Source organism: Armigeres subalbatus, chromosome 2 (genome assembly GCF_024139115.2).
Source record: "Armigeres subalbatus isolate Guangzhou_Male chromosome 2, GZ_Asu_2, whole genome shotgun sequence".
NCBI lineage: Eukaryota > Metazoa > Arthropoda > Insecta > Diptera > Culicidae > Armigeres > Armigeres subalbatus.
The window spans coordinates 294,284,390-294,303,368 of record NC_085140.1 but is presented as its reverse complement, the minus strand read 5'-3'; the positions used below and the strand labels follow the sequence as shown (position 1 = coordinate 294,303,368).

Sequence of the window (18,979 nt, the reverse complement as noted above, 5' to 3'; positions counted from 1 at the left end):
GTTGACCTCCACAGACGTCAAATCAGAGACTAACCTGCAGGCAAGCTGGCGGCCATTACCGCTCGCGGAAAACTGGATAGACACAGACAAACAGACATAACACATTGAACATTCACTCATCAAATTCATCGTCATTAGATTTATGCGGGTATCCATGGATTTCAGCAATAGAGGTAATAAACTATAGAGGAAGATTGTCGCTGTCGTCACTGGCGAAACATCTTTTGCTGGCGAGGATAGGGCACTAAATGTCAACGAAGGAAAAATCAGTACATTTTGACAGATAGGTACCCAACATGTTTGGGAACGATAACAAAGGGAACCGCAGCGACAATCGTCCTCTATAGTTTATTACCTCTATTATTTCAGCTCAGTGTGCGTTTTGTCTCAAACTGTTCGAATTCGACCAGACAACGCGAACCCCCAATCGCCGGCTCTTTGTGATTTTCGATCGGGTAACCCTGGCGCGTTTCTCGGGAGCAAAACACACGCACACAACCGTACGAAATTTGTTTCACTTTTCGAACCATCAAACTGACTGTGCTGTGAACTTCAAGCGAAAGAGTTTAGGAAGTCGCGTTCGCTTTAATTTATCGTTCCGTCGGTCGAAACCAGTGCGCGGAAGGTTTCAACTCGCGATTTCTCGAACGGAGCGCAAGAAATTGCATCTGCCTATGGTCCCGGTGGAAGTAACGGAGATAATTGTACGGAGCAGGAACATTCTCCGCGCGGCGCATACGGAACAGCAGGGACCAAGAAGAAGAAGACCTACTCGGTTTGTTGGAGGAACGCAGGTCCCGTAGGAAAAAGTTGGAAGAAGATCACGTCAATCGACGAAAAGTTTGCTCGGGATTTTGTTATTTTCCGGTGGCGGATCTGGAGGACAATCACACAGTGCGGAATTTCGCAACAGTGGTGCAATTTTGTGCGGAACAAGTGTCGCGGGGCAGTTTCCCGTGCGCCAGCTATGAGCAGTTAGCTGTTTCCAAACTACTATGAATGGTGAGTTCCGATCGGAATTTGTGGATAATTTTTTTTTTGTGGGTTCCTCTTCCTACGGAAGAAGACGATGTGGGTTTTCAAGTTGTGCGAATTGTAGAGGTTTTCAGCCGATTTCAAGAGGATGTTGTGCATCGACGTTGTGGAAGTGATTGGATTCAGGTGATGGAAAGGATTTGCTTTTTGGAAAATATGAAGCTCTGCTGATTCTGGGGAAAGGAATTATCAGCATAACGCTTGTATCATTTTCATTCCGCTTGTGCTGCTTACCAGTTTCGTTGTTCCTTCTCCACTTTTTGTTCCTGTTCTTTATGTGTTTGAGTGGTGTGGGACAACGAAATTGCGACAGGTTTTTCAGGTGGATTGAGATGCGCCTGGTTTCGCGACTGTTTGGGACGCGGAAGCCCACGGACTGGTTGTATGAAGAGAAAAGAATCGGGAATGATAACGCAATCAACATCAAATTGTTGGCAAAACAATGTTGTTTTGTGTGGCTAAAAATTGTTTACAGAAAATAAGTCTTGGATTGAAGGTTAGGAAAAGCTTAAGATACCGTTAGTTGATGTTGCTTTAGACTTTTTATCAAAACATTCATTGGCTCTACATATTCCAACATAAGAAGAACGAATTAAAAAATGTTCAGGCTTTATTTGTTCAGCTTTTTTATACACAATTCTTCAAGTAGTAATGCATGGAACCTTTTATGTTTTTTTTTATAATGATAATGTGGAGTAGAGTAGACTGGATACAAGCTATTCTGCCGTTATACGCATAACTGTCCCATGTATATAGGGAATCCCAGCAAACATGGGACAAATATGCGTATGACGGCAGTATTGACATCCTATTGTTTAGCCCATCGCCAGATCGTAGCCAGGATGTCCTGGACTATAATTTTTTTTCATACTGCTTTTCAATGATGACAGCGGGCTATGTCTATTAATGATGATGACTCCGCGCTTGTCACCAGCTCGACTGGATAGGTAGCGTTGGTATTTTTGGAAGTCTTTGAAGTATGATAGCTGGAAAGTACCCTTTTGTTATCACTTTGGCGTTTGATCATAGCGTTTAACAATTTTACTGGCGTTACACTTTTTAAAAACTATAAGTTTCACTAAAACTTAATTCTTCAAATATCTCATTTCGAAAACATGAAATTCTTTCCAACTATTAATTTGAAAGAATTTATTTCTATTCTTAAACAAAAGAGCATACATTACTTGTTGATTACTTGTCAGTGCACAACGGTCCTTCATATAGAACTATCCATAATCAACGAGTACAATACAAATTTACTTAGGACCCGACGCGGGTGTGCAATTAGCCAACTCTATCTGGGTCGGTTATCCACTAAGGTCTTCATCGGTCGCTAGGCTACATTTGAGGATGATGTCCTGCTGAAGTGCTGAACTTGATCTTGTGAGCAAATTTCGTTTTCGCTTCTACGAACTATGAGGCCAGCTTTCCCTCACTGCGTTTTAGAGTAGCTATTCTGGTGGCAGTGAGGATGGAGCTCAGTGTTGAAGAATATTATTAGCGGCAGATAATCGATCTACTTCTACTTTTTTTAAAAATACTTTATTAGAGTGAATTGTCTTATAATAAAGAGCTCATCACTGATCTTCTACTTATTACAGTGGTAGAAACAGAAATAACTGCGCTTACACTGGGGTCGCTTTTCATACGGATGGATTTCATCAATTTATCGGTCTACATCAACAACTTTTCAAATACCTACCACTTGCAGGGCTGTTACAACAGTCGTGGATCTCGTTTTTCGCAAATTTTGCGGATCTATCGCGGATTTACTCTTCCAGCCACAAAAATCGCGGTTGTTGAATTTACTTAAATTTTATTTTAGGATAAATTTAACGTGTATTTTTTTTGTAAGTGTTCGCAAAGTAAGCAATCTATTAACCCTTTTGTTACCGACAAAAAACACCCTTAAGGATAATTACGTTACCGACAGGGTACCCGGGTACCCACGGATTCAAAATGATCATAACATTGTCATTTTTTTACCGATTTTGACGATTTTGTTTGCTACGGATTCAGGAACTTACCCGCTATTCGATACACGTTGCATAGAACCGATTCGAATAACCTGGTTACCGGAATTCCGGATTCACTGGGCCAAGTCCTAAAATTTGTGTAAATTGAAGATATATAATAGGGTGGTTCAAAAAATTGATTTTGCTCCACAGCGTTCATCTGATTCTTTATCATGTTTTGAGTATCCTCTGGGGCAATTAATCAACATGTGGTTTTCGTTGGGTGAAAGCTGTTGAGTATTCCTTTTAGCTATGTAGGTTTTCTTTTAACCTGCGCTTAATGCGGAAGCGTCATTTACAGTATACTGAAAAAAAAAAATTCCCCATACTAATTTCCATGCAAACTTAAAATCAGTTGTGCTAAATTAGTTTTAATCCAAATGAGTTCAAATTTTCAGAGGACACTCATAACATGATAAAGAATCAGATAGGCACTGTGGAGCAAAATCGATTTTTTGAACCACCCTATTGTATAGTAAACCGAATAAAGATTTCATGCGTCATGACTGATGAACTTCGTTGGAAATTAAGGACCATCTTATGATTTGATCCCGGACTGGTCATCCTGGAACAGGTTCCCGTGGGGCCTTAAGTGGTCGCAAACTCATTCTGAAGAAACCTTGGCAATATACCGTCGTGTGGGGCTTCTTTTGACAAATCGGGGGCTACTTTGGACATTTTGAAACAAGAATTACAACGTTAACTACTCTCAAATTGCCATTATCACCATTCGGGTGCCTTGTTAATAGTTGGATGGCAACTTTTTGTTTCAAATTTAGTATTTTTTTCATTTATTTTTTTTAGAAAATCAAAAATCCAAAGTAGCCCCCGGAGTCAAAAGAAGCCCCGCACGACGCACATAGGAGTACACAGTGTAAAAGCGTGGCCAAAAGTATGTCAATCATTTTGTTGTCTGTAAGTGCGTTCAAAAGAAACAGTAAGGTATATTTTTTGTTTTTATGTTGTTTACATTCATCTAGCAGTGAAGTATGACAACTGGCGGGGTCAGTTATTGTTTTTTGATAGAGCACCACTTGGCGCAAGAACGCTGTCTTTGAGAACTACAGCGTGCTTGCAACGAGTGGTGCCCACATCTGGCTCCGTCAGTGAGTATGATCTTCCTTATGTTAATCTTCATTCTTTGATTATTACTTACTAAATTTTCCGAAAAGATGTACTTTGTTTGTTTACCTAGTACCTAAATTTGTCATCAAATCATGTTAAAGTCCCTGTATAATGTTTTGTAATATCAAATGGAGCCAATCTAATAAATACGAAATGCAAATCAACCGCTATGTTTCTTAATAATATTAACATCAGAAAAATGCGTACGCTTTTATGGATCGGTGGTTTCATCAAAGTGTCACTCTTCTTTGGAAGCGAAACATAATTTATGTGAGGTTTAGCACTCAAAACCATGATTTTTTCTAGCATTTTTAACCAAACTCCACTATATTAAAATTAGAATAAGTCACGATTGCGTGAGTATGCGTGAAATGTTTTTTATGGAGCTTATTCAGGAAACTCCAATTTTTCCAACGCTGAAAATTTTTTTGCTTGGACTGGTTTGGAACATAATCAAAAGCTTTATTTTGTAAAACATATTATTGTGAAAAGGTAGAAAAAAGTTAGCAATTAATATAATGATTATGGATCACCTGAAAAGGGTTTCAGATCGAATCATTCTTGAAAAAGTTTTAAATACCCTTATTATTGATACCTGTATTGATTTTCATCTTGAAATTTATTAAAATTCAAGAAAAACATGATAAAACGTGGACATTTTTAAGGCACAATTGCGATAAAACTGGCATTGAAATTATGGTGAAGTTTTGACACCCAGCATCGCTTACAAGTAAACAATATTGTTTCAAAAATCTCATGGCAAATTAGTATCACTATTTGAGAATTCAAAAACGATAAATAATATGGACATATCTGAAATTTTTGTTTTTGACTTTTGGCCAGGATTTGGGATGAAATACTCCTCAGTGCGACGGTAGGTATTAAAGTTCATGAAATTGTTCCGTAAGCATGATCTGATGAGTAATTAGACCATAGGATGGTCTGACAACGGACTGGTCATCCTGGAACAGGTTCCCGTGGGGCCTAAAGTGGCCACAAACTTATTCCGAAGAAACCCAGGCAAAATGGGTATCAAAATCACGAAATTGTTTCGGAAGCAAAATCTGATTAATAATTCGGCTATAGGATGGTTTGACAACGGGCTGGTCATCCTGGAACAGGTTTCCGTGGAACTCTAACACCACAAACTCATTACAGTCAAACCTCCATGAGTCGATTTGACTATGACTCGATATCGCCTCATGGAAGCAAATTATTCCATAATAGTAAAAAATATTTTTTGGGTAGCTGTGATGGTTCCTTCAAACAGCTTTCCAAGAGTTTTCTATTCCACATCTCGATATTTCCATAAGTCGATAGTCCCTTAAATATCGACTCATGGAGGTTTTACTGTATGAAGAAACCCTGGCAATATGGGTATCAAAATTCATTACCTAAATTGTTTTGGAAGCATGATCTGATGAGTAATTACGCCATTCGATGGTTTCACAACGAACCGGTAATCCTTAAACAAGTTTCCGTGGGCCCCAATGGGGACCCTTCTTTAAAAGAAGAAACCCTGGCAATCTTCATTTTCTCCAGTGGCTTTACATGACCACTGGAACCTGATTTTCAACAATTCTATTACAGTAAAACAATTGAAAGCTTTTTATGTCGATCAATTGCATAACTATGTGTCTTGCGTGGTGAGCACAAATGATACACTATAATAGGAGAATTGAGCACATTTCTCACTCGGAAGCATCTTAGATAGAGAATCGAACTTGGCATCTGCGGATTGCTCACAAGGATAATTTCGGAAACATGTTTCCTCAAGTAGTAGGGCAGTCGTATGTTTTCCCACAAGAACGAAATCGTGGAACCTTAATTTTCTAGATTCGCTATTATGTAACCACTAGTGTTCTTTAGCTCAATGCGAGCTCATCCTTATTCGATATCGAAGATATAGAATAAAAGAGGTAACATCTATATGTTACTAGGTAACATCTAGGTAACAAAGAGGTAACATCTATATCTAGCAAATGCGGAATACCGGTAAACAGGTGATCCGAATCGGATCAAGAATTTCGGATAGAGGACGAATTTCTAAATCCATAGCTAACAGAAACGTCCAAATCGGTTGTAAACTGACGAAGTTATGGTCATACTATAAGAACGTGGGTAGCCGGGTACCCTGTCGGTACGTTACGGGGTAAAAATATTCAGAAGCGCTTCCCCCAGCCCCCCCTTACTGGATTTTCATTTTGATATCACCCAAACCTAAATTTTGCCGAGTTTGAAGATGTCACGGAGTTTCAAGTTCCTGCGATGTTTAGAACCCTAAAAAAATTCACTTGAAAACGAAAAAGGTACCCTGTCGGTAACAAAAGGGTTAAGATCCAAACGCATGTTACCGTTTTGATGCAACCAGGAAATTCAATATAGATCAAAGTGACAAACATTGTATGCCATAGTCAGGGTGACCAGTGAGTCGGGAAATATGCGGGAATTGGAAGTCCATGCGGGAAAAAGTCGGCAATTTCTTGAAATTATACAAAGAACCGGGAAAAAAGTCACCAGGTGTTCATTTCATTAATTCATGTTTAATGAATCGCCTGCTTTGAGCGTGCTTACAGCGGCACACTAGGAGTTAACTTTCTGAAATCAGTATGGCGAAAGGCATCTAAGGTTCGATTTCTCAAAATTAAGCACTTTTATCAAAAAAATATTTGGTAGGCATGGTAGCGGACACCTTCCTACATAATCGGTACCAAATAGTTTTTCATGAAAAGTTTCTTATTTTGAGAAAACCCGCGTTAGATGACTTTCGCCATACAAATTTCTGGCGGTTAACTCTTGCTGGCTATTTTGCGCATATACTATAGCGCCTGGAAGTGACAGCGGCGGGTAGAAAATCAGCCACTGCCAATAATTCATTATTCTAGTATAAAACATGAACGGCAAATGCTGGGTAAAGCGTACCATTGGTACTTCGCGTACCTGAAGGAATAAAATAGACCCCAACTCGCGGTCTTTAGTCTCTTACCCAGCGACTCCTATCCCTACCTCCCGTGGTGCTGGACGGGATACGAGCAATCTTAAGGAAGATCGGGTAACCAACCTCGGTGGGAATTATGGTAGTAAGCTGACAGAGAAGGGGGGGTTTGCTTCTCTCTGGAGGTGCAAATCTTACTGAGCGTCTGTTCTCCATGTCAGGATCGGATCACAACAGCGTCTGTTAGCGTTAGCGTCTCCATGTTAGGGGCGGCTGATCATCGTCCGAGTGCCAGCGAGGGGCTCTAAGTGAAAATATGCACCATGGTCCACCGGAAGGAGGATTTTTTTAAATCTTTATTTAAGTGATTTTTAAGTTGGAACGTGAGTACGGCAGCTGCCCAAGCCACGACGTCAAAATCATCATAGGAGATTTGAACGCTCAGGTTGGCCAAGAGGAGAAGTTTAGACCGACTATTGGGAAGTTCAGCGCTCACCGGCTGACGAACGAAAACGGCCTACGACTAATTGATTTCGCCTACTTCCAACACAGCTTCCCGTATCGGTACACCTGGAGATCACCACTGCAGACAGAATCACAAATCGACCACGTTCTGATTGATGGACGGCACTTTTCCGACATTATCGACGTCAGGACATATCGTGGCGCTAACATCGACTCTGACCTATCTGGTTAAACTATCCGTCATCAACAATGTTCGGTACCGACGACCGCCGCGGTACGACCTAGAGCGACTGAAGCAACCTGATGTCGCCACTGCATACGTGCAATATTTCGAGGCAGCGTTGCCGGAAGAGGGGAGGCTTGATGGGCCCCTCTTGAGGACTGCTGTAAAGCAGCCATTAACGATGCAGCGGAAAACAACGTCGGGTATATGGGACGAATTCGACGGAACGATTGGTTCGACGAAGAGTGCAGACAGATTCTGGAGGAGAAGGATGCAGCGCGGGTGGTCGCGCTGCAGCAAGGTACCCGGCAGAACGTGAACGTTATAGCAGATCCGCCTTCTTCAGGAAAATAAACGCCGCCTGGAAGAAGTGGAGTACGAGGAGATGGGACAGCTGTGTCGTTCTCAAGAAACACACAAGTTCTATCAGAAGCTCAACGCATCCGGCAATTGCTTCGTGCCGCGAGCCAAAATGTGCCGGGATAAGGATGGGAGCATCTGTGGATGGAAGGGGTTATATGTCCCATCTACAAGAAAGGCGACAAGCTGGAGTGTGAGGACTTTCGAGAGATTACCATCTTTAATGCCGCCTACAATGTGATATCCCAGATCATCTTCTGACGTCTGTCACCATTAGTGAATGAGTTCGTGGGAAGTTATTAAGCCGGCTTCGCTGACGGCCGCTCGATAACGGACCAGATCTTTACTGTACGGCAAATCCTTCAAAAATGCCGTGAATACCAGGTCCCTACGTACCATCTGTTCATTGATTTCAAGGCGGCATACGACAGTAGGGCTATGAAAAATTATGGACGAGAACAGCTTCCCTGGGAAGCTTACCAGACTGATCAAAGCAACGGTGGATGGTGTGCAAAACTGTGTGAAGATTTCGGACGAACACTCCAATTCGTTCGAATCGCGCCGAGGACTAAGACAAGGTGATGGACTTTCGTGCCTGTTGTTCAACATTGCGCTAGAAGGTGTCATGCGGAGAGCCGGGTGTAACAGCCGGGGAACAATTTCAGTCAGAGGCGTCGCGTGATAAATTCTTCAACCTGTGCACCCTTTGATTGAAGTTAAATATTACGAGAAAAACGCGTATAAAAGGGACCTGTAATGACATATCCAATATAAACAATTCATCTTCCAGCATGTTCCCATATGTTTCGTCTATCTGCTTCTAAGCTACATCCCATATCGTAAAGAACTGATCACTATATCAAAATTCACAAAAATAAAGTAATAAAAATAATATCGAAATAAATTAAAACTAAACCTATTTAAAGTGACAGTGCGTTTAATTAAGGGGGAACAAAAATTGACATCAAACCACTACATAAATCCGTTTTATTTGATTTGTGGTGTTTCGAGATGTTGCACTACCACAATCACAATTTTTCGAAGGACAGAAAGAGACCGATGGTGGTAAATAATTTAGAAAGCTTTTTTCATCGTCCATTATTTTCTTGAGCCTTTTAAAAGTATAAGCTTGAGAATCGTTATGCTTCTCAATATGACAAATAAGACATCTAGGTCCATTCAATAGAAAGGTATCTTTTAATTTAAATTTAAGTTATTTCGTAGAATGAGACGAGTCTTAATAATTGTGAAACGTTAAACCAGAAAATTGAAATATATTAAGAATGACTAGACGGCTAATACACAATTGTAATAAGCATGCCATACATATTTCAAACATGGAGTCTGTACAATGAAGTTTAAAATCTGAACGTTCTTCAATTAAATAATTATTCTATTTATAGTTTATTCCTATGATAAATCATTTTCTTTTGGAAGGGCTCTTCTCATACCACGTAGACAGAAGTCGAACAGTTTTAGATGTGTTCTTCCCTCCATCAGCGTACATATCTGTTCATGCAATTTTTCATTAATTAGGGGAACCAAAATTACGTTTTTGATTTCCCTGAACATATATTCATCTCATCGCGAAACAAATAAATATGGCACCAATTTCGTCGCTTCTATGTGCTAATATGCGTGCTCACTGCTGAAAAAAATCACAAAAATTAGAAACAAATCAAAATTGATGAATATCGGAGCTATGAGAAGTCCAGGAGCAGTAATCCTATTTGATGGACATTCTTCATACCCCTCTACCGACTAAGTGGTCCACATGGTATACGAATAGCTCCTAAATATTTTGAATATGACGAAAAATTCTTCATAAGCCAACATCCCAATCAATATGAAAGACGCTTGTTCTTGTGCTTATTGAAAACCGGACTTTCGCCATGGGACGCTTTGAGAGACTCTTTTCTCTTTCTATTTTGTTCCGATTTCGCGCTCTTCACCCAATCGCGCATGCGCTGTTTGAAGTGGTAAAGGTACCTACTCGGTAGGCACCAAACCGATGTGCTTTTCTACATCGGCACCAAACCGTGCACTGCCAGCAATGAACGCTTTGACTACCTATACATCGCCGATTGCGGTTAGAGCGGATGGCCTACACATACAAAATAATGCGTGTGATGCATGGCAAACCGTTCTCTGCTGAAAGTGCACGTCTTGGACAACATGTGGCAGCGCGTTGTTTCGGTATCGTTAAGTAAAATATCACGCGCCCCCATCACAATATTTCAGTTTACTACCTCATATCACGGCCGCCTATAAAAAAAATCCGTGCATATTTTACGATTATGTATTTATTAATCGTAAAATTTGTATAAAACATATGATAAATGCACATAACATATATTTGGATAAGAATGACAAGAAATCTATCGAGAGTTTAAATGTTAGGGACAAAATTGCTACCTGTGCAGTGCACAGGTTGCACATGCGGACGCGACGCCTCTGGATTCAGTCAATTTATTTGTTTCGCGGATGACATGGACATTGTCGGCCGAACATTTGCAAAGGTGGCAAAACTGTACACCTGCCTGAAACGTGAAGCAACAAAAGTTGGACTGGTGGTGAATGCTTCAAAGACAAAGTACATGCTTGTGGGCGGAACCGAGCACGGCAGGGCCCGCTTGCGAAGCAGTGTTACGATAGACGGGGATACTATCTTGGATCCTTGCTAACGGTTGATAACAATGTTAGTCGTGAAATACGAAGGCGCATCATTTGTGGCAGACGGACCTACTACGGGCTCCAGAAGAAACTGCGATCAAAAAAGATTCGCCCCTTCATGTAAGAACCAAACTGCCAAAAGTCGCCTAAATCGCGAAAAATTGTGGGGCGTCTCTAGAAGCAAGGGAGGTTTAGACAAAATCCAAAGTCTTGCACAATCGAATAGCTAGAGTGAGGCAAGGATAGATGTATTATATCTCTGTTACTGTTGCCCATCGTTATCAACGAAATCATGGTCCGCTCTAGAACGCAATAGCACTCTACTATAATGAGAAAACTGAATGACCTAGTCGTACGCTCCACTCATTAAGGTCAACAAGACAAGAGGATGTGAACAACCTAAAATCTACGGTAGCCGGGGAAACAGTGGAGAAGGTCAAAAACCAAAGTCAGCCAACGTCGTGCGGCGGACCAAGATCGACGTAGAACGTGGAGATCTAATCGATCCAGGCAATGCACCAACCGTCGAAAACTCAGCTCTACGTTTTACAGCTTGGGCCTGATGGCCTCAAAACTGGATCCCGAATGCTGAGCCCCATCAACGATGTCATCGAAATCCGATATCAACAGCAACTCCACAGTGTGAATGGACGTAGGCCGGCCACACACCACGTAAGAGCGGAGACGAAATCTGCAAGCAAGCGCTGGACAGGACTGTAATCCGGAAGGCCATCGGCGCAGAGGCAGATCTAGGATCTCCAGGCGACGAAACCTCAACAGAGAAATAAACGAAGTCGATAGGAATCAGACTTGAGCCCAAGTCAAGGATGGAGATCTTTTGCGTTGGCCCTACCCCTGAAGGTGCTTAGAACCTGGGAGGGAGATCCAGATACTACACACGAAATAACAATAAAATTAAACGTCATGACGCAAGAAAATTATCGACGAGCAAAATATACCAAAGCAAGCGTCACACAGACTGACCAATTTTTATTTTGCGTGTCATCGATGTTTTCGTTGATTTCATTGAAGCCGGTGCGTGACTTTCTCGAGTTTCAGATAACGTTCCGAGTGCGGGAATTTGAAATATGAAGTGTCTCGTGAAACTCTCTCTCGGAGTATTGAATTAAGAAGTGTCCGGAATATAGTCGTTTTTCGCTTCCCAATGGAGGGAATCACAAAATGCGGTGGATTAAATTCAGTATAAATAAAACACGAATCTCTTGTCAGCATCTATCTCGTCCAACTCAACAACCAAAACTCCTTCAAAGTCATTTATATAAAATTTAATAATTTTGTAGATATTTCTTCACACAAATTTATTCCTAATAATGATATAAATTTCAATGAATCGTTATCTGAATTCTCGTAAAGTATATGATATCAATGCAATGATATAGTTTGAAAAAGCATTTCAAAGATGAACACCGGAACATCTGTACCACTTCGCAATAATAAACGTTATCTGATTTTTGATAAAGTACGATATCAACGCAATGATATATTTTGACAAATAATTTCATAAATGATCACCACTACATCTTCATCTCTTTTTGTTCATCGATTAACGGTATTTTGGGATTCTCTGGAAGTTTATATTCTTGTTATAAAAATTTATTGAACGAAACGACATTAGCTTTTGGATTATGAAGGGATAGCCTTGTCGTCATCAAGAACCATTTCACAAGGACATTGCCGGTAATTGATGTTTTGGGGTAAGGAAAAAAATTCTGACAGATCGATCAAGTATAACGGTGAAAAATCATATCGTTTTAACCGTTTTAACGGTATCGATATTTTGGAAAAGATACTTTGCAATTTTTGAGTACATAATTTAAAATTCTTTATGAAACGGCATCGATCACTATCGATGGTTCATAAGAAAACTTTTGAAATTGGATATGAAGAATTTTGAAGAAACTTAAAGAAATGGTTGGCAAGGATTGATTATTCATGTTGGCAAATGTGATTTTGTTTTCTTTTGCATTTCAAAGTAGCTTGTTTCATGACGGGTGGGAAAAGACGGAAGTTGCAAAGCGAAAAATCTCTTCCATGCCTTCACCATATATGCCAGAATCGGACGACGAACACTTTACTGATTTTTTCAAATCGTCAAAACCCGACTAATCACGATTAAGATTACGAAATCTTTTTTTACTGTAGCTGCGGATTGGATTGAATTTGGAGAACGTTAAACGAGCGATACAGATAATGAATTGATGAGCTAAGGGAATCATTGCAAGAAGATGTATCCTAGACGTCTCCTTTTCTCTTTACAATGGACACCATCCATTTTCACAGTCCGATTTTATTAGGCATTTTATATAGATTGATAATGTTCAATATAATTTTCTGCTTTTCAAAGTTTTCAAGCAAATTATCAGTATCGATACTCCCCATTTATTAAACATTTTCAGCTAGGTCTGCGGTGACGTTTCATGACAACTAAAGTTAGGTCTGCACTGACATTCATATTTTTTGAATCTGAATCTCCCTCCCAGCTTAGAACACAAGAGTGTGTGAGAGTTGGAGCCCACTTAATGGATGTCACATGTACATGGGTGTTGAGAAGGAAACCAATCCCAGTGCCGTATAGCCTATACGTAAAAAATAATAATGTTATAGGGGGAAAGACGGCTTTGGCAGGTTTTGTTCTATTATTGGCAGGGGGGTTTTTGTCGACCTAATTTTGTGAAATATGGCCACAATATTCTTTGATATGCAAAGAATGTTTAGGCCAAATTTGATCCTAGTCAGTCATAAAAACCCCCCCTGCCAATAATAGAACAAAACCTGCCAAAGCCGTCATTCCCTCTATATTATTAAGATTTCTAATACTTTTTTGCCGAAGCAGGCGCTTAATGATATGTATAAGAAAAAACTTATACATCGCATTAGTCACATACATTCCGAAACTTATACTTTTCATTATCTTATGAATGTTATTAGCTTTTTGATATTGGATCATTCATTAGGTGGCATAATGAAGAGTATAAGTATTTTCGAATGGTTTTTTGCCATAACATATAAGGCTATTTTTTTACGTGTATGTATTGTGTAACATTGCACAAAGTACACGTAAAAAAAATTAATGTTGTTTATTATTAATATTTCTAATACATTTTTGCCAAAGCAGGCGCTCAATGATATGTATAAGAAAAAACTTATACATCGCATTAGTCACATACATTCCGAAACTTATACTTTTCATTAACTTATGAATGTTATTAGCTTTCTGATATTGGATCATTCATTAGGTGGCATAATGAAGAGTATAAGTAATTTCGAATGGTTTTTTGCCATAACATATAAGGTTATTTTTTTACGTGTAAAAGCAGCCAGTAACAAAAAAAAACAAATTAATTTTTACTTCGACCGTGCGAATCAAAACAAACTCGGACGGATTCCGCAGTTGATTCAAAAGAATAAGATTGCTAGTGTCACTCATATTCGCGTGATCAACATCGAGTTTGTATCGGTCTAGGAGCCAAAGCACCAGTACTATAAATGTCAAATCGATATTCTTGATGAAATGAAACATTCACTACAACACAGTAGTGCTGTCCAATGAGCAGCTCGAAGTTGTTCCCATCCCTCTCATCCCTCTCAGCATGGGAACAACTTCGATCTACTTCGAGCTGCTCATTGGACAGCACAGTGTGTATAAATAACACCCGGGTTTGCTGGCCCATTGTTTATTCAAGATAGGCGGAACAGTTGTTATCTAATTTGAGCATCAAATGAATATTTAATCCACCTTCTGCTCCTCATTCAGGAGGTATTTGCGAAGCTGCGGTGATCAGGTAAAGGGACACCTGCTTGTAGTTGAAGAATCTGAAGCAATCACTTATGAAGAGTTAACAACAATATTCACACAAGTGGAGCCTTGCCTTAATTCACGTCACTTGTGTGCCATGTCCAACAGCTATTGACCCTAATCCCGCGGATCCCGATGTGTCGGTCGTTTCTACTAATAGGTTGAACATTCAAAGACAAAGACTGGCAAAAACTGCATAAGAAAACCATAGAAGTCTAAAAACGTTGACGAATATATAAGGTACAGTGGGGTAAGAGGGTAAATAGGGTAAGTGAAAAAAACGCAAGTTTTTCACTGATGAAGCACAGAATTATTCAATTTTACTTCACAATCATGCAAGGCCATTCAGATCAATGCGTTGAATAAGTGAAACATGAAATAATGAACCATTTCAACATGCGAGAGTAAAAGTTTATTAACTTTCCAAGTTTATCTTTTGCACAAGTTGTTTTGCGTGTCAATAAATACAAATATTTTTTTATGTTGGTTTCCATAACACATTCAATTAGTGCATTGATAAGTTGGTTTTCTTTGTAGTTTTGAATTCCAGCCACAAAAATATTGATATGAACATCAAAAATTTTGAAAAAAATATTTTATTGCTTTGCCTGTTTTTTACCATGGGTGGGGCAAGTGAAAATTTTCCGACACTGAATGCATTTCTCTATTTTTCCAAACACAAATAATTTCTATTAAGCGTATATAAACAAATGATACCAATTCGAACTCATTCGAAGGCTTTTGGTTATTACAGTGATACGTGGTAGGTAATACTAAATCAGAAATCCAAAGTGCCAAGCGTGCAAGTGTTTTAAATAATGCATGTTTGATAAATAATTCGTGAAAAAATGTTATTATATATAGCTTAAAAACAAGAATCACTAGTATTGCAAATATATCAACAATTATGATTTATTTAGTTGAAATTTATTAAATTTATCCATTTGTTAATGTAGACTTTTTTTGCTGAAATCATAAGTGGATTGTTAATGAAACACAATATGATTCCAGGTTTGATGAATATTTCAAAGATAATTTCTCTGCTTTATCGCCAAGGTTCATTATCTTACTATAAACCTGAAATAGAAAGTAGCGTTAGACACAAATGGAGATGAGATAACAGATCTCAAAAAATTCAAGTAAAGAAAACATAAAAACATGAAAATTATTTGATGGAGGCACTCTAGTGCCCTTTGACTTTCATGAAGTGTCAAAAAGCATCACAACAGATCACAGTTATGATCTTTTCAGTATAATTATCATTTGTATGAAATATATGAACAGAAAATGTGTTCCTATATTGAAAAATCCTCTTTTAAAATATTTTTTTCACTTACCCCACATGTGGGGCAAGTAAAAAATTGAAACAGATTTTCTTGTTTTCCAAATATTTTGTATCCTAAAAGTATTTTTCAAAGATCTTGTTCGCAGGCATATAAATATTGGATAGATGATTCGTTATGTCATAAATACAGTCGCCTCTCCACATCTCGATATTGAAGGGACCATCGAGATAGGGAGAGATCGAGGAATGGAAGGAAAATTGAAATGGATACTAGATCTAAAAAAGCTCGTTGCCATGAAAAACGACAACAAAACAAATGTCATTTCTTGTTGTTGATGTGTTTGTTATTGTTTTATTATTTTGTATATAAAGATGGTCTAGTAGCCTAAAAATTTGAGCACATCGAGATAAGGAGAGTGAATCCAGAACAAAATATGATCAGAACACATCGTGATAGAGAAATATCGAAATAGAGAGGATATTGAGATGTAGAAAGCAAAAATGTATGTAGATTGAAGGGACCAAGCAAACCATCGAGATAGGGAAAGATATCGAGATATAGAACATCGAGATGTAGAGAGTCGACTGTATAATCAATTTCGATATTATATTCAATTTTTATGACTGAATGAACATGAAATATACGATTTCCTTTACCCACTTGCCCCACTGTACCTTAATAGAAAATAGAACCACGTGTGAAATGACGCTCAGGCGAGGAGAATTTGATGGAAAACCCTGGTACTCGTTCAAAACGACAATAATCCGCCCACTCAATGGACGATGACCCTTGATGTAAAGGTCAGGGACAGAAACAGTCATTTCAACTACACTCAAACAGCTGACATCCAACACACAATCAAGTTGCTAGTCCTTCCCGAATTTGAATGTGCGAATGAATAGGACGGCATGTACACGAACAGCAACAAGCGTCGACGTTGTTTTGTGCGGTGTCAAAATGAATCTTCATCTTGGCACATTGATATTCAATTTGAAATCTCAAGATATGAATATCATTTCATACTGCGGTGCATGGATTCAACATTTTGAAGTCAGATTCCTAAAATATATGCATCTGTTTAGCTTAGCTTAGACTGACTGTACATATCAATGGTTGCTACTCCGTGATTGATCAGAACTGGTGCAAATTGCACTTCGATCCAAGTGAATAGTGGTTGGGATTTACCATCTATTCTCGAAGTGCACGTTTCAGCAGCTCGAAAATGATGATCAATAACGGCGCTGGCCAAGTCCTTACAGTCAGTTGGGAAAGAGAAGGAATGTTAGTGTGTGGTTATTGTTGCTACTAGAGACCGAGAATACCTCTGCATCTCCACAATAACCACGGGAAGGAAGTTGTATCAGTTGGGTGGGGTAATCAGTAACATAGATCGGGATTCACCATGGAAAGCGATGTGACCTATGCAACTTCTATACAATAGTATCAGCATTTTTTTAGCTTGTTCAATTGTTCATCCTTCGCGAGTATAAACAATTAATCGCTCAAAGTGAGTGATTTTTCATTTGAATTTCGGATTAAGCGTCTGCGTCATCATTTATTCATCGAAAAGAAAGTAGAAAATAAGCTGGATTTAAATCGAAAACAATGAAATATTCACGGATAAAAAATATGAGGATAATAATAACGATCAAACTTGGAACACCCAATTAAATCGATGAATGCGTGCTGCAGCAAGTAAAATTTATTAAAGAAGTGAAACATTTTTTGCGAACAAGATTACAACAAGATTATGCAAAGGATTGAAATTGATAAAACCACAAAATTTGGTTCAATCAAAGTTAATTGCCTATTTCCGGGGATTAAACCACCCGACTTGGACGTTAATTTACAATGTTATGAAAACTCACATGTGGATATGCACGCTATGTGGAAGACACCGATTTGGAAAATGTATTGGAGGCAACCACTTTCCCTTCGATGGGACTCGAACCCATGACCCTACTGTAGGGTCATGGGTTCGAGTCCCATCGAAGGGGAAAGTGGCCACCTCCAATACATTTTCCAAATCAACATCTTCCACACAACGCACATATCCACATATGAGTTTTCATAACACAAAATTTGGTTTAATCAAGTTAGGCAAGAAAAAGTTCAATACAAAAAAACTGTAGTAGCTTTTTAAAAGTGCTCGTGAATGAAATGAGTATCTGTGGCTGGTATAAAAGGTAGGGGAGGAGGTTCGGTTGTGGGCACCCTTTTGTGTTTGGTCCATAACTTTGGCCCTGGTTGATCTTATGTCGACATTTGCATAGCAATCGAAAGCTAAACTTATAACCTTACTACTAGCAAAGAAATTAATATGATTTCATCGATTTAGAAAAAAATATTAACAATTTAGATAATTTGACATTTTTGGACATTTTCATTTCGTGGTTCGGTTGTGGGCACCCTTGAAAACTTACCTAAAAATAAAGAAGCATGAATAAAAACCACCCAGATTTAAAGACAAGGAATAGTTTATTCATTCTAAAAGCCAGGAGACGCTAAAAAAACAAATCAATTCACCTAGCAGTGGTGATGCCTCCCTCGGTGCATTAAGGAGGATGTTGAAAAAAATCACATAAGAAAGGTCTAAAATAGCACTTTAGGTAAATGGGTTTTAATTTTTCATTGATTTACGTTTTATTGGTATGCATCACAGTCAAAAAAATCCTGATTAATCACCCTAGCGGCCATAGTGCCTTTCTCGTTCATTTCAAAAAATAATATTTTGGCCATAAATTTTGATCCCATAGTCCGATCTGACCAATTCAATAGGAAACAATGGGAAAGCATTCCCCGTCGAATGCAACTTGTTGCAAGCAAATCGGTCAACGCTTTGTTTCAAAAAGTGTGTGTATAATGACTAGACATGCCCAAAGAACAAAAATATTAAATAAATTCATTATTTCGAACAATTATGTCAAACTAATTATAAAAACTGCCTTAAAACGTTATTAAAAATAAGTTAAGGGACTAGTAAAACTATATTGAATGATTTATCAATAAAATGAGGGTGCCCATAACCGAACCAATAAAGGTGCC

General features: G+C 38.8%; 1 protein-coding gene across 1 annotated transcript in view; it reads left to right on the top strand.

Moving 5' to 3' along the window:
- Positions 1-502: 502 nt before the first annotated feature.
- Positions 503-18,979, top strand: part of LOC134212430 (polycomb protein Sfmbt) — a 39,223-nt gene continuing 20,746 nt past the window's right edge. The window contains exon 1 of the mRNA XM_062690278.1: positions 503-1,002. Coding sequence (XP_062546262.1) covers positions 996-1,002 — 7 coding nt within the window. The 5' untranslated portion in view covers positions 503-995. The remainder of the gene's footprint in view (positions 1,003-18,979) is intronic.